This window comes from Candida metapsilosis, assembly GCF_017655625.1.
Source record: "Candida metapsilosis strain BP57 chromosome Unknown scaffold2, whole genome shotgun sequence".
NCBI classification, from domain to species: domain Eukaryota; kingdom Fungi; phylum Ascomycota; class Pichiomycetes; order Serinales; family Debaryomycetaceae; genus Lodderomyces; species Lodderomyces metapsilosis.
Window position 1 is genome coordinate 1,814,561 of NW_027138160.1, and position 16,094 is coordinate 1,830,654.

The window sequence follows — 16,094 nt, forward strand, 5'->3', positions numbered from 1 at the left end:
TACGGGGGCCTAGACCAAAATCTATATAGCTCTCCTCCAAAGAAGAATAGCAATTCATGAGAAATCAATTTCAAACAGATATATCAGCACCCGCCACAACTCCTCTTTCGCTTATATTTACTCCTTATCTCGATGTAGATCTCACCCTTTGCTCCTTTTGTTTGATTGTTGAGATTTATATAGAAAACTGTTCTGTTCTTATTTTTTTTTTTGTGGCGGGAGAGGAGAGGGGAGGAGAGACCACGATGTAAAAACTATACAATAAACGTGTAAGGCTATGCTTTTTTTGTGCTTTAATGACCACTGTAGTCTGTTCAATTGCCGTGTGTTTGTACCCCTTACTGATGCTTATTCAAATAAGAGTTATATGTCTTACTTTTAAAGTTGCTACTTAACACTATAATAATAATGTAACATTGTACTTACACTTTACACAAAGAAAGAACAAAAAAAAAAAAAACCAACGCAAACTCAAAATAGATACAACAAACAGATCAGAAAACTCTCAATTGATTGCTATTCATATATAAATATCTCATAACAGAAAACCAATTACACACCGTTATATCTAACATCCCTTCAGTCTATAAAAAGAGCAACTTAATCCCAAGCACTCCCCTCCTTCAATTGATATATCCCTTATATTCTCACTCATCAAGCTATATCCTCCCACCATGGTTCAAGGTAAAGTCTTTGTCGTTTCTAATAGATTACCAGTCACCATCAAAAGAAAAGAAGATGGTTCCTATGACTACTCCATGTCATCAGGTGGCTTGGTCACTGCATTACAAGGATTGAAGAAAACCACCGAATTCCAATGGTTAGGATGGCCCGGTTTAGAAGTTCCTGAAGATGAGCAATCAAAAGTAAATCAAGATTTAATGGATAAATTCAAATGTACTGCTATTTTCCTTTCTGATACTATAGCAGATTTACACTACAATGGATTCAGTAACTCAATCTTGTGGCCTTTGTTTCATTATCATCCTGGTGAAATGAATTTCGATGAAAATGCATGGGCAGCTTATATTGAAGCCAATAAGAAATTTGCCATTGAAATATCTAAACAAGTTGAAGATAATGATATGGTTTGGGTTCATGATTACCATTTGATGTTGTTGCCGGAGATGTTGAGACAAGAAATTGGTCAACTGAAGAAGAATGTCCGTATTGGGTTTTTCTTGCATACACCATTCCCATCATCGGAAATTTATCGAATTTTACCAGTTAGGAAAGAAATTCTTGTTGGTGTTTTAAGTTGTGATTTGATTGGGTTCCATACATATGACTATGCTCGTCATTTCTTGAGTTCAGTATCACGAATAGTACCCAATGTGAAGACATTACCCAATGGGATTCTTTATCAAAATCGATCAATTAGCATTGGTGCATTTCCCATTGGTATTGATGTAGATAACTTCACTGAGGGATTGCAAAAACCAGAAGTTAAACAACGAATTGCTCAATTGGAACAAAAATTCGATGGAGTTAAGGTGATTGTTGGAGTTGATCGATTGGATTATATAAAGGGAGTACCACAGAAATTACATGCATTTGAAATTTTCTTGCAACAGAATCCTGAATGGATAGGTAAAGTCGTCTTGGTTCAAGTTGCAGTACCTTCAAGAGGAGACGTTGAAGAATATCAAAGCTTGAGAGCTACTGTAAATGAATTGGTGGGAAGAATAAATGGTCAATTTGGTACAGTTGAATTTGTACCTATACACTATATGCATAAATCCATCCCATTCAATGAACTACTTTCATTATACAACATCAGTGACGTATGTCTCGTTAGTTCAACAAGAGACGGAATGAATTTAGTCTCGTATGAATACATTGCATGTCAAGAACAACGTAAAGGTGCATTAATTTTGTCGGAATTTGCTGGTGCTGCTCAATGTTTATCGGGAGCCATTGTTGTAAATCCATGGAACACTGAGGATTTAAGTGATGCAATTAAAGAAAGTTTAACTTTACCTGTTGAAAAGAAGGCATTCAATTTTGAAAAAATGTTTAAATATATTTCAAAATACACTTCTGGATATTGGGGGGAATCATTTGTTAAAGAGTTGTATAAATGCAATGCAGATGTGAAACCAGTTGAATCAAAGAAATAAAGAAGCCTTTCAATATATACTATACATGTATATATATATACATTGTGTAAAAAAGTTGGAATAAAAGATAGAATTATATAATAGTCACTCAATTAACTGTTTGTGGATTGAATCAAAATTGTGTAGGAAGACTCAGCCTCAGTACCGAAAACCAGGAGTCAGTTACATCGACCATTAATCAATATCATACTCCTGGTTCAAATGATGAATATTCTCCTCCGACAAAGGCAAATACTTCTGTTGCTGTAGCAGTGGTCTCTCCTTTTCCTTCTCTTTATCCTGCGTCTCCTTTGTATCCTCAATTTGTCTCTTGCTATTAGAATTCAAAGTCGACTTACTCTTAACCAAACTTTGAGTATGTTCTTGAGGCACATTAATCACTTGGGGTCGTATACCCAAAGTTCTCAATAAACTATTATTATTCAAAAATGAAGCTGGGGTAGTTGATGATGATCCACCACCAATACCATGGGGTTGCAATATTTGACTTTGGGTGTAGAGTGAAGATTGCGGTAGATTGCTAGCCTTGTGGAAATATGGTTGTTTCTTTGCTTGTGATTCTTGATCCTCTTCCTCTTCTCCTTCTTCAACAACATCGATATCTCCTTTGTAATGCAGTTGTTTGGACTTCTTTTGATATTTCCTTTTACGACGTAGTTTCTTTGATCCAGACACACCTCTATTTTCCTTCTCTGATCCATCCTCGTCTTCCTCCTCGTGCACACCAGCTTCTTGTCTATACTGACTCACATCATTCTCGAAATTCTTGGCTGAATCAAAAGCAGTCCTCAAATAAGGTAACTCTTCAGTAATTGATGATTTGTACATACTGCCACCATTACTCAATTCATAATCATAGAAATCTCTAGAGGATGATCCAAAAGCCGATCCAGCTGATGCTTGTCGTTGATGTTTCAACTGCGTAATTGACCGAACCATGGGTAATTGTCCTTGGAAAGCCGCTGATGATGATGTCATGGAGTATTCGGAAAATGAATCATCCAAGCCTGGGAATTCTCGTTCTGAAGGTGAAGAAACCTCTTCATCGTACCCAAAGTGTAAGTTGGATTTAGGTGTTGATTCATGATAGTGTTGTTGTGAATTGATGTGCTTATGGTGAGCCTGAGGTTGTGGTTGTTGTGTCTGAGGTTGTGATTGTTGTGATTGAGGTTGTGATTGTTGTGATTGAGGTTCTGATTGTTGCTTTTGAGATTGTGATTGCTTTTGCTCTTGCTGTAGTTGCAATTGGTACCGATGTTCTTCATCATACTCTTTAATCCTCCTATCGATCATCCTCTCCATCTTGTACTTTTCAAACATCTTTTCCAAATCATTAATCACAGCAAGACACTCAAATTTAGAGTCAAAATCATTAGCCAAAATGGCATCATTAAGCTGTTTCAACAATGTAACAATAAACGTCTTGTAATAATTGACAGTATCATCCTCTTCATCACCCTCTTCATCACTATCATATTCATCATTATGCATCAACTCCAAATCTCGTCCAATTAAAATCAATTTCGCTTTCGAATACGAAATCGACAATTGTTCCACAATTTCATCCTTCAATTTGATAACCCGCAACAACAACGACGTCAACATCGTCCCTTCATCAGATATCAAATCCAGCACCGACAAACTCCGCGACGACTTGCTAACCAAATCAATATCACCAGCAATTTTCGTCACTTTGAAATTCAATTCTCGACATGCTTGCATTACTTTATCGGCAACTCCCGTATTGAAGATTTTAATCTTGTCATCATGATTTTCAAAATGGGTATTGGAATTATAGTCTAATGATAAGAATTCCCAACTTTTAAACTTCAATTGGATTTTTTCCAATGTTTGTAAAATTATATATATCGTGGAACAAAGTTTGTTTAATCGGCGTTCGGAGATGTCTTTTATGAGGTTGGCAATTTGGGTGCATTTGTCCTTGTCTTTGTTGAGGTTTGGATCTCTTACTAGTGATAGTATAGGATCTTTAAAATTGGCAATATCAGTCATTTAAAAAAAGAAGGTAAAGTGGAGTGTATAGTGTGCTTTCCGGTGTAGTAGTGTGGGTATGCAAAGATGAATAAATAGCTATTGAAATAGTCAATGGTATGAGTTAAATGAAAATAAGGTCCTTTTTCCTTTTGAAAGTATAATGCAAATATTTATTGGTGGTTGCTAGATTTTGTTTCTTTTATTGGTATGCAAATATGAAATAATGTCTCTATGAGAAAAACAAAAAAATTGGTTCAAATACTGTTCAGATGAGTGTATAGTAATGTATAGTATTGAGGTTTTAGGTGTTAATAAATGTCATATGTAGAGGGAATAACTTTGGTTGAGTTGTTAATGTTAATCTGATGATATTAGATTGATGAATTTTCTGTTTTTCATTCATTCAACTTTCATTTTCATTCGCGACATTTAAACAAAGAAAAAATCAGTCCACTAAAATCACACATTACGAAAAGAAACCAATAAACTAACTAATTCTTTCGTACTTTATCTATTTGATTTTTAATCTAATCTGATTTTCATACACAGTAAGTCTAATGTATTACTCTCTCAATCATTTTACCCCTTACTTATACTTAGTTTTGGAAAGTGCATATAGAATGTTCGTAACTACCACAGTCAAAGTGAGTAATCAGGCGAAACCGTCTGAAAGCTCTAAGAAACCTTAAATGTGTGGAATGCCCTCTATCTATAGAGAAAAGAGCGTCTCGTCTTCTTCAAAGAGTGCTTTCATGGCCTTTCTTTAAATCCCCTGATTAGACGCGTTCATTCCGTCAAATCAGCGGGTGTAAAAACATTTTGTTCGGTTGCAAAATGCGAAAACTTTAATAACCGATACCTAGAAGGAACACCAGCCACAACTTCTTTCTTCTACAACAATCTCAATATGATAAAACTCGTTTCCCATTATTCATTATAAAAATCTCTCTATCCATATTTCCATTTCCATTACTATATACACAGTAGTGGCACCTCTTTAACGCAATTTCTTCTCTTTTTCAATTTTAACAATCATATCACTATACCAATCTTCCAAACTTTTGGTTGGATGTATAGCTATAATAATCAAAGTCATATTATCCAATCCAATACCAGTATAAGTATTAGCCATCGTCAAACAATCATTTAGTATATATTCAACAATCTTGTTCAATTTCCATCCCAATACTAATTTATCTCGTATTAATTGAACTATTTGATCATTTTTAAAACAATCCCATATCCCATCACATGCAATGACAATAAATTCTGGTGTCTGTAGTTGATTCATGTCAAATATTAGAATTTCAGGCTCGACTGTAACTTGGAATAGTTCTGGTGGGATGTGTATGTACTCATGATCAGTTATCTGTAGTGATGAAAGTTTATCAACATTGTTATTCTTGATCGCTTGCAGTATGTCGCCATCACTATTGTTGCTACTATTGTCGTGTGCTTGCTTCTGCTCTCGCCTTTCCTGCTCCTCCTTCTTTTTCTGCTGTTGTTGACCCTTTGCATACTTTTCTGTTATATTATCAAGAATATACCTGTTTAAAGTCGACGTAAGATAAGGAGTCTTGAATTTGAAATCTCCAACTGCTCGACTCAATGCCAATATCTCATTAACTCGATTATTGATAACATATCCATTACTATTCTCTATCCGAACTCGTTCTCCAATAACACTAGGTTTCTGATCAAATGATAACGTCTTGGCATATCCTTTATTTGTAGACAATATGCATCGCGAGTCACCCGTATTGGCAACGTATATCTTATTATCAATAATTGCAGTCACAACACTAGTTGATCCACAATTGATAAAATTTGACGAATTCGACAAATCGTTATCCATTTTGAAAAATGAATCTTTTAAAATCTTGAAAATAGGTTTATTTCCACTTGCATGTTTCTTGCTTTGATTACTATAACTTGCTTCTTGTAGTTGAACTAATTTTTTAAAAATATGTTTGGTTAAATGTTGTGACAAGTACTCGGCACATTGTTGTCCTCCGTGTCCATCAAAAACTCCAAATACAGCAATTGATTCATCCTCATTGATCTTGGCATCATGAGCATCTTCCATACTCATCCGGTATCCTTGCATAGATCCAATACAATATGAAAGTTTAGTGTATGTTTTATAATCAACATTCTTATCCTCAATTGGGTGAGAGAGTAAATGTCCCATTGTTGGCGGCTGTGTAGTATGTTAGATTGGAAATGCAGTATTAAAGTGTATTTGTATAACAAAGTGCTTTGTACGGGAATCAATGGTTTATAAAAGGAGACCTATGTATTTCACTACTTTTGCTTTTTTTAAATTTGTTGGCGCAAAACAAGAAATTTTTTTTTTTTTTTTTAGTTGGGACACAACATTCGTATTCACTTACGTTAACAGTTACTACAATATTACAAAGAATAAATAGATATGTATATATTGTAGATCACTTCTTTTTGTAGTGTTCTACCATGTATATTGCAAAGTGAAGGGAGATGTCAAAAAAGATATGCCAGTATGTAGTTGAATCCTCTCCTATATCGGAGCTCAACAATTCAAAAACGCTACCACACCATAAAGAAAAGCAAAATGACGAAATATCGTGTACATTTGCACAAAATCTTTACCAAGATATGTTTATCTCTCATATTATTTCCCAATCAGGAAGTCTAAGTGAATGTGGAGAGATAGAGAGAGAAAAGATGCCGACAAGCCATAGCCGACAAAGCAACAAGACAAAGCCTAATCTTTCCACTCAACAGCTTATTCTAACCATGATGATTCCAACTATTAACAAAAACTCCACTTGTGGAGACAAGCATTACAAACCACCAACAACTTTCCCCATTGGACCATTCAAAAGATACAAACATAATCCAATAATGAAGCCAGATCCCAATGTTGAATTTGAAAGTGCTTATTTGTACAATGCTACAGCTATAGTTATTGATGACCATGTAGTAATGTTGTATCGAGCTCAAAATAAAGCCAAATTATCATCAGTTGGAATTGCTTGGTCTTCTGATGGTGTTACCTTCCATAAACACAAAAAACCTATTATAACTGCCACTGAACCATACGAAGAAGGTGGTGGAATTGAAGATCCTCGTATTGTTAGAGACCCAGAACTGAAGTTGTTTATTGTTACATACACGGCTTATGATTTACATACAGCTCGATTATGTGTTGCTACTAGTGAAGATTTATTTCACTGGATTAAACTTGGTCCTATTGTTCCACCCACCTGGTCTGATATTGCCGTCACTAGTAATGGTAATCGAATTGTTCGTAAAAACTGGCTGAAATCGGGTGCCATTTTCAATGAAAAGAGTAAAGATGGAAAATATTATATGATTTGGGGAGATTGTCAATTACATCTTGCTGAATCTGAAGATCTAATACATTGGAAATTGACGAGTAATTCAGTCAATTCCAACACATTTGCCAAACAAGTGTTGCACAGGGAAAACAAATTAATTGAGAGTGGACCAGCACCAATTAAAATGGGTGGTGGTGGTGATGGTGCCAGTAATCAATGGATATTCATTTACAATGCTGCAACTACTGGTGGATTTGATCTACCTCCAGAAACATACACTGTCAATGCCATGTTGATTGATTATGATAATATCAAACAGGGCCCAGTGGCTAGATTGGAACATCCGATATTGAAACCACAACTGCTGAATGAAGTTGAAGGACAAGTGAATAAAGTTGTATTTTGTGAAGGGATTGTCCAATTCAAAGGACATTGGTTTTTATATTATGGACAAGGTGATTCTGAATTGGGAGTAGCAATAGCTCCGGTTACTTAGAAGGGAAATTAGAGACATTTATATGCGATTGTTTTATGGTTTTAAACAGTTTATAGTAGACATTAGATATGAGAACACTATTACTTGTAGACCGCTCCGAGATAGGAGCGGGTCACCTTCCTTTTAGGAAACGATATGTAATCAGAACTGGCTGGTTTCTGCCTTATCGTAGTTCTGTTTTGATCAGTGGTGCACTACTTCTCTGGAGTTTCACAAAAATAAATATTAAAAACCACATTACTTCTTTCTGTACCCCTTCAACGTTGTCACAGAATCATTTCAAATCAGGCTAATATCTCTTACATTATTTGTCACTCCCACATGATCTATATGTGTTATGCAACTGAAGAAACATGAGTCAGCGTCTGACAAGGATCCACCAAGTTCAGCTGATTTCAAAACTTTAAAGAGATTACAGAGTCAAGCAAGACAAGATGATGAATTGTTGACAAATTACGAAGGGCAGGTCAATTCGATATTCAAAATTGCAGCAGTGTTACAAAATGGTCATGATGATTCAAAGGCAGACGCTCTCGAACTTTATAACAACTTACGAGATGATATACCGAGACCTTCATTCAATGCAATCACAGCATTGGCGATACAATTAAGCAAATTGAAAACCCTAGACGCTAAACTTCGAGTTGACTCTATTGACTTTGCCAAAACGCAAGCGCAAAAGAAGGTGGATAGTTTAAAAAACCGGAATCAAGAAATTGAAACCCAGATTGACTCAATTCGATTAAAATTGTTGCAAAAGGAGACTGAAATGATAAGAACATATTCAAATGAGTCAGATCTGTTGACCAAGGAGATTGATGATTTCCAATTGACAAAAATTGCTCAAGTTGAAGGTCAAGCGAAAAAGATACAATTACAACAATTCAAAATTTTAATGGAAATCGCATTACAAAAGAAGGATAAGAATCGATTATATTTCCATCATCAACCGATTCTAAATCTAGATGAGTTTCTTGGATACAATCTCTCGGCAATAAACCAGTTTCTTGAAAGACTCATTGTTTTACAAAATCAACTTTCACATTTATTCAATATTCAACTACCGCATACACGTGTATTGACAAAGTACCTACCGGACTCTAAATTTTATGATCTTTTGAAAAGAAAAGAAGTGATTATTACCGGGCGAAAAGACTCAATTATTCATGATGATTACGATGAAAAAGAACAAAAAGAAACTACACCTATGGGTATTGACAACGTTTCAGAAAAAGTAATCAAGTTAGGTGATGCTTACCAACTTCCGTTGTCGTCAAAAACTTTAAACTTTCAAAGACGTGCCGCACGGTTGTCGACGTCACCTATTGAACCAGTTGAGCTCAATAGTATTCCAATCATTAGACAAAATAGTACCAGTTCATCAGCTGTTCGAAAAATAACCATTCCTCATAAAATAATAAACAAGCCGTTTAACAAGCTATCAATAAAGGATTTTCTTGAGTTTTTGATTGTGATTGTGAGAATAATTGCAAATTTTCAAATATTATTTACAAACTTAGGTATTGATACCACGGATTTTACAATTGAAGATTGGTGTAATTTTGAAAAAGTATTGAGCAAACTAGCCAGCTTTGATGAATTGGCTCCTACTGTTGAATTGAAGTCTGTGAACACCCCTGGAGCGGCAACACCTAGCTCGATCTTGAATCTAAAGGCAAATACTCATGATTTATTACAACAAGTGTACAAGGCAGTTGTGAAATCCACTTTTGCTCAGAAGCATCAAAATAAAGCACTTGCGTTTCAGAATCTAAACTTTAACAATTTGTTTCTTAATGAATCAAGAAGCAGTTATGGTGACGATGAATGGGATTTAATTAGTGAGATATTGTAGGAGGGTATATACATTTTGTTATGTATTGATGTTTGGATGTAATTTACATTTTTTCTGTTCGCAATAAAAATTCCCACTTTGGACAATCTCAATTTCAATCAGCACGACGTCCATTCCAGTACGAGACGACACTCTTTCCAAGCCAACTACATACATCCACAGACTCAAAGAGCAACAATCATAAGATTACTATCTTCATATAGCATATAATACTACTGTCTGCTCCTTCCATTCCACAATGTCACTTTCAGATAAAGAATTGTATGAATTGAATAAAAAGGCCGTCACTGAGGGTTTCAAAATTAGTCCTAGAATCAATTACAACACAGTTGGTGGTGTAAATGGTCCATTGGTCATTGTTGACAATGTCAAGTTTCCTCGTTTCAATGAAATTGTCAACTTGACATTACCTGATGGATCAGTTAGACAAGGTCAAGTTTTAGAAATTAGAGGTTCAAAAGCAATTGTGCAAGTTTTTGAAGGTACTTCCGGTATTGATGTTAAAAAGACTAGAGTTGAGTTTACTGGAGAAAACTTGAAGATCCCCGTTAGTGAAGATATGTTGGGTAGAATTTTCGATGGTTCAGGAAGACCTATTGATAAAGGTCCCAAGATTTTCGCAGAAGAGTACTTGGACATTAATGGTTCACCAATTAATCCATATGCTCGTATTTACCCTGAAGAAATGATTAGTACTGGTATTTCTGCTATTGATACTATGAATTCTATTGCTAGAGGACAAAAAATCCCCATTTTCTCGGCTTCTGGTTTACCTCATAATGAAATTGCCGCTCAAATTTGTAGACAAGCAGGTTTGGTGCGTCCAACTAAAGATGTCCATGATGGTCATGAAGAAAATTTCTCCATTGTGTTTGCGGCAATGGGTGTTAATTTAGAAACTTCAAGATTCTTCAAACAAGATTTCGAAGAAAATGGTTCATTGGAAAGAACTTCATTGTTTTTGAACTTGGCTAATGATCCAACTATTGAGAGAATTATTACTCCTAGATTGGCATTGACTACTGCTGAATATTTGGCTTATCAAACTGAAAGACATGTGTTGACCATCTTGACTGATATGTCTTCTTATGCTGATGCGTTGAGAGAAGTTTCTGCCGCTAGAGAAGAAGTGCCTGGTAGAAGAGGTTACCCTGGTTATATGTATACCGATTTGTCCACCATTTATGAAAGAGCCGGTAGAGTTGAAGGTAGAAATGGATCCATCACTCAAGTTCCAATCTTGACTATGCCTAATGATGATATTACCCATCCAATTCCTGATTTGACTGGATATATCACTGAGGGACAAATTTTCGTTGATAGACAATTACACAATAGAGCTATTTACCCACCAATCAATGTGTTGCCATCGTTGTCACGTTTGATGAAGTCAGCTATTGGTGAAGGAAGAACTAGAAAGGATCATGGTGATGTATCTAACCAGTTATATGCTAAATATGCCATTGGTAAAGATGCTGCTGCCATGAAGGCTGTTGTTGGTGAAGAGGCATTGTCAACTGAAGATAAATTGTCATTGGAGTTTTTGGAAAAGTTTGAAAAGAATTTCATTAATCAAGGTGCTTATGAGAATAGAACTATTATTGAATCATTGGATCTTGCTTGGTCATTGTTGAGGATCTATCCAAGAGAATTGTTGAACAGAATCAGTCCAAAGATTTTAGATGAATTCTATGGTAGGGACAGAGGCGACGACGATGATGATGATGAGGACAACGACGAGGAAGAGGAAGAAGAAGACGAAGATGGCAACAAGAAGAATAAGGATACATTGATTGACGCTTAAGGCAAAGCTTCTACGCTGCTTCTCTAATGCACAATTTTTCTTTTCTTTTTCTATTTTACATAAAATAAATATTATTTACATTTTCAGGCACTTGACTCTTGTTTTTTCAAATTACCAATGTAATTTATAGCTGAACCAGCTTTGAAGAATTCAACTTGATCTTTTGACATTGTATGCTTGGCCAAAATTTCAAATTCTGATCCATCATCTTTTTTAGTAACTTTTAATTTCAAAGTACCTCCATTGTTTCCCTCTTTAGCAATCATATCTTTCAAATCGATTGTAGATATCACATCACCGGCCAGGATCTTATCATAATCTTCTTCATTAGCAAAAGTTAATGGCAACATACCTTGTTTCTTTAAATTAGTTTCATGGATTCTGGCAAATGACTTGACCAAAATCACTGTTCCACCAAGAAAACGTGGTGATAATGCAGCATGTTCTCTAGCTGATCCTTCTCCATAATTGTGTTCAGCAACAACAACCCATGGTCTTTGTTCATCTTTCCATTTCATCATCAATTCCGGAATACCATATGAATCACCATTCAAATCGTATGCCTTGTTAACTTCACCAGTTTCTTTATTAACGGCTCCGATCAACGTATTGTAGGAAATGTTTTCCAAATGACCCTTGTATTTCAACCATGCACCAGCAGCAGAGATGTGATCAGTGGTACATTTACCTTCCACTTTGAGCAACACATTGGTGCTCAATTCTTCACCATTCCAAGGTTCAAATGGTTCCAATAATTGCAATCTATCTGAACTTGGACTAACACTTACTGGAACTTCTGGCTTTGGTTGTGGATTTGGTTCAGGGTAAAATTCAGATCTACCTTTGATGAAACCTTTATTAGGCAAGTCGATACCTTCTGGTGGTTGAAATTTAAACTCGTCACCATTTTCCAATTTAATACTATCAGTCATTGGGTTGAAGTTTATATCACCAGAGTAAATCATTGCGGTAACCATATCTGGTGAAGTCAAGAAATTCATGGTGTTTCTATTTCCATCATTTCTGGCACGAAAATTTCTATTAAAACTGGTGAAAATGGCATTCGATTCAGTAGATGTCTTTGGTACATCGACTCTATCCCATTGTCCAATACATGGACCACAAGCATTTGCCAACACAATAGCACCATTATTTTCAAAAGTACTTATAAGTCCATCTCTTTCAATGGTGGCTCTAATTTGTTCCGAACCTGGTGTGACAAAAAATGGAATTTTAGGTTTCAACCCTGCTGCTTCTGCTTGTTTGATAATGGACACAGCTCTTGACATATCTTGATAAGATGAGTTTGTACATGATCCAATTAAACCGGCGGATACAGTTGCTGGCCAGCCTTCTTTTTGTGCAGTTTCTCCAAATTTGGAAATTGGGGTTGATAAATCTGGGGTAAACGGACCATTAACGTGTGGCTCCAATTCAGAAAGATTGATTTCAATAACTTTATCATATTCCGCACCTTCATCAGCTTGCAAGAATTTAACCTCTCTGTTAACTGCATCAGCTGCATTGGCTACTGGTTCTCTATTGGTTTCAATCAAGTACCTTCTATGTGCTTCTTGGTATGGGAAAATAGAAGTAGTGGCTCCAATTTCAGCCCCCATATTAGTGATGGTAGCCATACCAGTACATGACAAGTTGGAAACACCATCACCAAAATATTCAACAATGTAGCCTGTACCTCCTCTTACAGTCAAAATACCTGCCAAAGTAGTAATGACATCCTTTGGTGAAGTCCACCCACTCATCTTACCTGTCAATTTAACTCCCAAAACTTTTGGTGCTTTCAACTCCCATGGGGTTCCAGTCAAGGCATCAACAGCATCTGCACCACCAACACCAATGGCAATGGCCCCAAGACCACCAGCATTTGGGGTATGTGAATCAGTACCCAACATCATCAACCCCGGAGCCGAAAAGTTTTCCAAAACAATTTGATGAATGATACCAGATCCTGGTCCCCAGAATTGAATCCCATATTTTTCACCACAACTTTGCAAGAAATCAAACACTTCTTTATTAGTGGCTATAGATTTCGTCAAGTCAGAACTAGCACCATCTTTCCCCACAATCAAATGGTCACAATGTATCGATGCTGGAACTGCAGTTGAGCTCATGCCACAGGTCATGAATTGTAGCAAGGCCATCTGTGCCGATGCATCTTGCATTGCAACCCGATCAGGGTTCAACTTTAAATACTCTTTACCTCGGATATCAAAAACATTTGATGAAGTAAGACTTTCCTCGGGATTGCATAAATGAGAATACAAGATTTTTTCAGCAAGAGTCAATGGTTGATTATTGACTATTTTTTTAACAGTTGCAAGGTTATCAACTAATTTGGAGTATGGTGGGGTTCTTGATTCATACTCTGCGGGAACGCGGTAACTAAATCCTTGAGTGGCTAAATATCTTTTGTTTAGACGGCATATGACTGTATTAGCCTGTGTTGTTGACCTAGTTCTTAGCATTTGGGATAAATAAATGTTGTAGAATAAGTTGTTTTAACCAATGAATTATTTATGAAATTTGATTACTGTGCGTATGGCTTACTGATAACAGAAACTGAAAAAAAAAAAAAAAAAAAAAAAATTTAAATTGCAAAAAATTTTTTTCTTTTCGTTATGACTCAGACTAATTCAAATTGCCGCGTTTTACTTAAAATGGAAGAGTAGTAGTAGGATTTATAAAACACAAGATTTTATCAAAAAAAACAGTATTGAGGACATCACAGAGGTCTTCAAGAGTGATGCGGGTGTTACCTTATTCAGTTCTCTACAGCTCACACTTGTTCTTTACAACATGCTACTTTTCATTGACGGAAAACTATAAACTATTTATATCGACAAACATAAATGCATTTCAGACAGGCCACTTCAATTGTTGAAGTTTCAGATCCCACGTTGGGCTTTTACCTCAGATTCAATCAACCACCCTATCCCGTGCTTGAATCTGCAACCCAACCTGAAGCAACGCTTTCCCCTCTCACAATCCTCTCCAAGCCCTACTGACCCATCCACAATCACGTATGTTATCATCTTTAGCATCTACTTTAAAGTTTGTTTTTGGATCATCGTATTTTTCAGAAATACCTTCACCTGCTGGCTTTGATATGCAAATATACCTTCCATCTGGCAAAAAACATCTCAATTGTGACGATGGATATGGACAAGGGCAAAACTTGGGTGCATCAACACAGATTCCAGTATCAGGACATAAATACTTGTTGCATTGTGTATTGAGCATCAAATTTTCATAATCTTGTGGATTTTTGACACCTTGAGCATGTTGTGATGCTCCACCGAATTGGTGGTTGATAAAGTCAAACAAGTTTGCTGAGGCAAGTGTAATGAATATTAGTATGGAGGCTAAGTGTAACATTGTGATAATATCTATGAAGCTTTGCTTTCTTCTGCACGGCTTTGATGATGCTGTTGTGTTTCCCTCTTTTTTCTTTTTGATAACACGTCAAAAGATTTTTCTCTTCTTCGAGATTTGCGCTACCGGTTGCTTACATTGCATAAGCTTCACCTCAAACTCATACTGGAGCAAATGTTAGCGTATATTCTTATGTGTTGATCTGCAAGCAGAAGTAAACTATACCAGGTGCAAAAATAAAACAAGAGTAATGGTAGAATAAAAATGTGTTAACAAAACAAAAAAAAATAAACGGGGCGAACTGGGAATCGAACCCAGGGCCTCTTCGAAATTTATTGCTCAGGCTTTGAGAATACCCAAACGAAGAATCATACCACTAGACCATTCGCCCAATTTTATACCTCGGTTTTGCTTAATGTGGCTTTTATAGTATTAAAAAGTTGACTTTTCCAAGGATGGAAAAGTGTTAAATCTTCCAAATTCAGGCTCAAAAGTAGACCAGGTGTGTTTTTGTTTGCTGTATTTGTCTAACCAATGACCCTATGTTGAAACGATAGCTCTAGCACCGATTTTTATGAACGAAAATTTTTGCATCAAAATTTAAACTAAATTCGGAGTTTTGATAAAAGTGAGCTCGAGCTAGTCAGGTAACTGACGAAAGAACTCCCCTATAAAGAATTGTAGTCTCATTCAAAAAGGAACTATTTTGCTGTTGTAAATGTTCACCAAAGTTCGACGTCTTTATGTGGACCATTCATTAATGGTTGCAAAAACCATCTATTTAGCTGAGTAAATTCAAACACGATACCTCTCCAATTCTAAAACATGGCCAAGACAATGCCCCTTAACTTATATTCCCCGATCTGCCACCACAATGATAGAAGACATTTACGGCCCAGGATAGCACGCGAATAACCAGAACCTTCCTGAAGCATCATACAGCTATTAATTCATTGAACCTTAAAATTCGCTTTAATAGCATGTACAATCTTAGAATCTCCCAGCCCCACCTGTTCTTGAATTAATTTTGCAGCTCTTTTATTCACCTTCGACGCTACCAAGATAGAGAATAATACTCTCGCGACGAAGAAGCAAAAAAAAAAAAAAAATA

General features: G+C 36.1%; 8 protein-coding genes across 8 annotated transcripts; 4 read left to right on the forward strand and 4 right to left on the reverse strand. All coding sequences in view use genetic code 12, as the record gives it.

Moving 5' to 3' along the window:
* Nucleotides 1-674: 674 nt before the first annotated feature.
* TPS1 (alpha,alpha-trehalose-phosphate synthase (UDP-forming) TPS1) lies at nt 675-2,120 on the forward strand (the record flags this gene model as incomplete). The annotated part of the gene is made up of 1 exon (XM_067691102.1): nt 675-2,120. The coding sequence occupies one exon, from the start codon at nt 675-677 to the stop codon at nt 2,118-2,120; it is 1,446 nt and encodes a 481-aa protein (XP_067549501.1).
* Nucleotides 2,121-2,294: 174 nt separating this feature from the next.
* Nucleotides 2,295-4,133, reverse strand: I9W82_002267 (uncharacterized protein; the record flags this gene model as incomplete). The annotated part of the gene is made up of 1 exon (XM_067691103.1): nt 2,295-4,133. One exon carries the CDS (start codon nt 4,131-4,133, stop codon nt 2,295-2,297), a length of 1,839 nt encoding a protein of 612 aa, XP_067549502.1.
* Nucleotides 4,134-5,112: 979 nt separating this feature from the next.
* On the reverse strand, nt 5,113-6,306 carry PTC4 (type 2C protein phosphatase; the record flags this gene model as incomplete). Its single annotated transcript, XM_067691104.1, has 1 exon — nt 5,113-6,306. The coding sequence occupies one exon, from the start codon at nt 6,304-6,306 to the stop codon at nt 5,113-5,115; it is 1,194 nt and encodes a 397-aa protein (XP_067549503.1).
* Nucleotides 6,307-6,890: 584 nt separating this feature from the next.
* I9W82_002269 (uncharacterized protein) lies at nt 6,891-7,931 on the forward strand (the record flags this gene model as incomplete). Its single annotated transcript, XM_067691105.1, has 1 exon — nt 6,891-7,931. One exon carries the CDS (start codon nt 6,891-6,893, stop codon nt 7,929-7,931), a length of 1,041 nt encoding a protein of 346 aa, XP_067549504.1.
* A 337-nt stretch (nt 7,932-8,268) lies between these two features.
* I9W82_002270 (uncharacterized protein) lies at nt 8,269-9,786 on the forward strand (the record flags this gene model as incomplete). Its single annotated transcript, XM_067691107.1, has 1 exon — nt 8,269-9,786. The coding sequence occupies one exon, from the start codon at nt 8,269-8,271 to the stop codon at nt 9,784-9,786; it is 1,518 nt and encodes a 505-aa protein (XP_067549505.1).
* Nucleotides 9,787-10,024: 238 nt separating this feature from the next.
* VMA2 (H(+)-transporting V1 sector ATPase subunit B) lies at nt 10,025-11,590 on the forward strand (the record flags this gene model as incomplete). Its single annotated transcript, XM_067691108.1, has 1 exon — nt 10,025-11,590. The coding sequence occupies one exon, from the start codon at nt 10,025-10,027 to the stop codon at nt 11,588-11,590; it is 1,566 nt and encodes a 521-aa protein (XP_067549506.1).
* An 83-nt stretch (nt 11,591-11,673) lies between these two features.
* ACO2 (aconitate hydratase) lies at nt 11,674-14,076 on the reverse strand (the record flags this gene model as incomplete). Its single annotated transcript, XM_067691109.1, has 1 exon — nt 11,674-14,076. The coding sequence occupies one exon, from the start codon at nt 14,074-14,076 to the stop codon at nt 11,674-11,676; it is 2,403 nt and encodes an 800-aa protein (XP_067549507.1).
* A 514-nt stretch (nt 14,077-14,590) lies between these two features.
* I9W82_002273 (uncharacterized protein) lies at nt 14,591-14,986 on the reverse strand (the record flags this gene model as incomplete). Its single annotated transcript, XM_067691110.1, has 1 exon — nt 14,591-14,986. The coding sequence occupies one exon, from the start codon at nt 14,984-14,986 to the stop codon at nt 14,591-14,593; it is 396 nt and encodes a 131-aa protein (XP_067549508.1).
* Between the last annotated feature and the right edge of the window lie 1,108 nt (nt 14,987-16,094).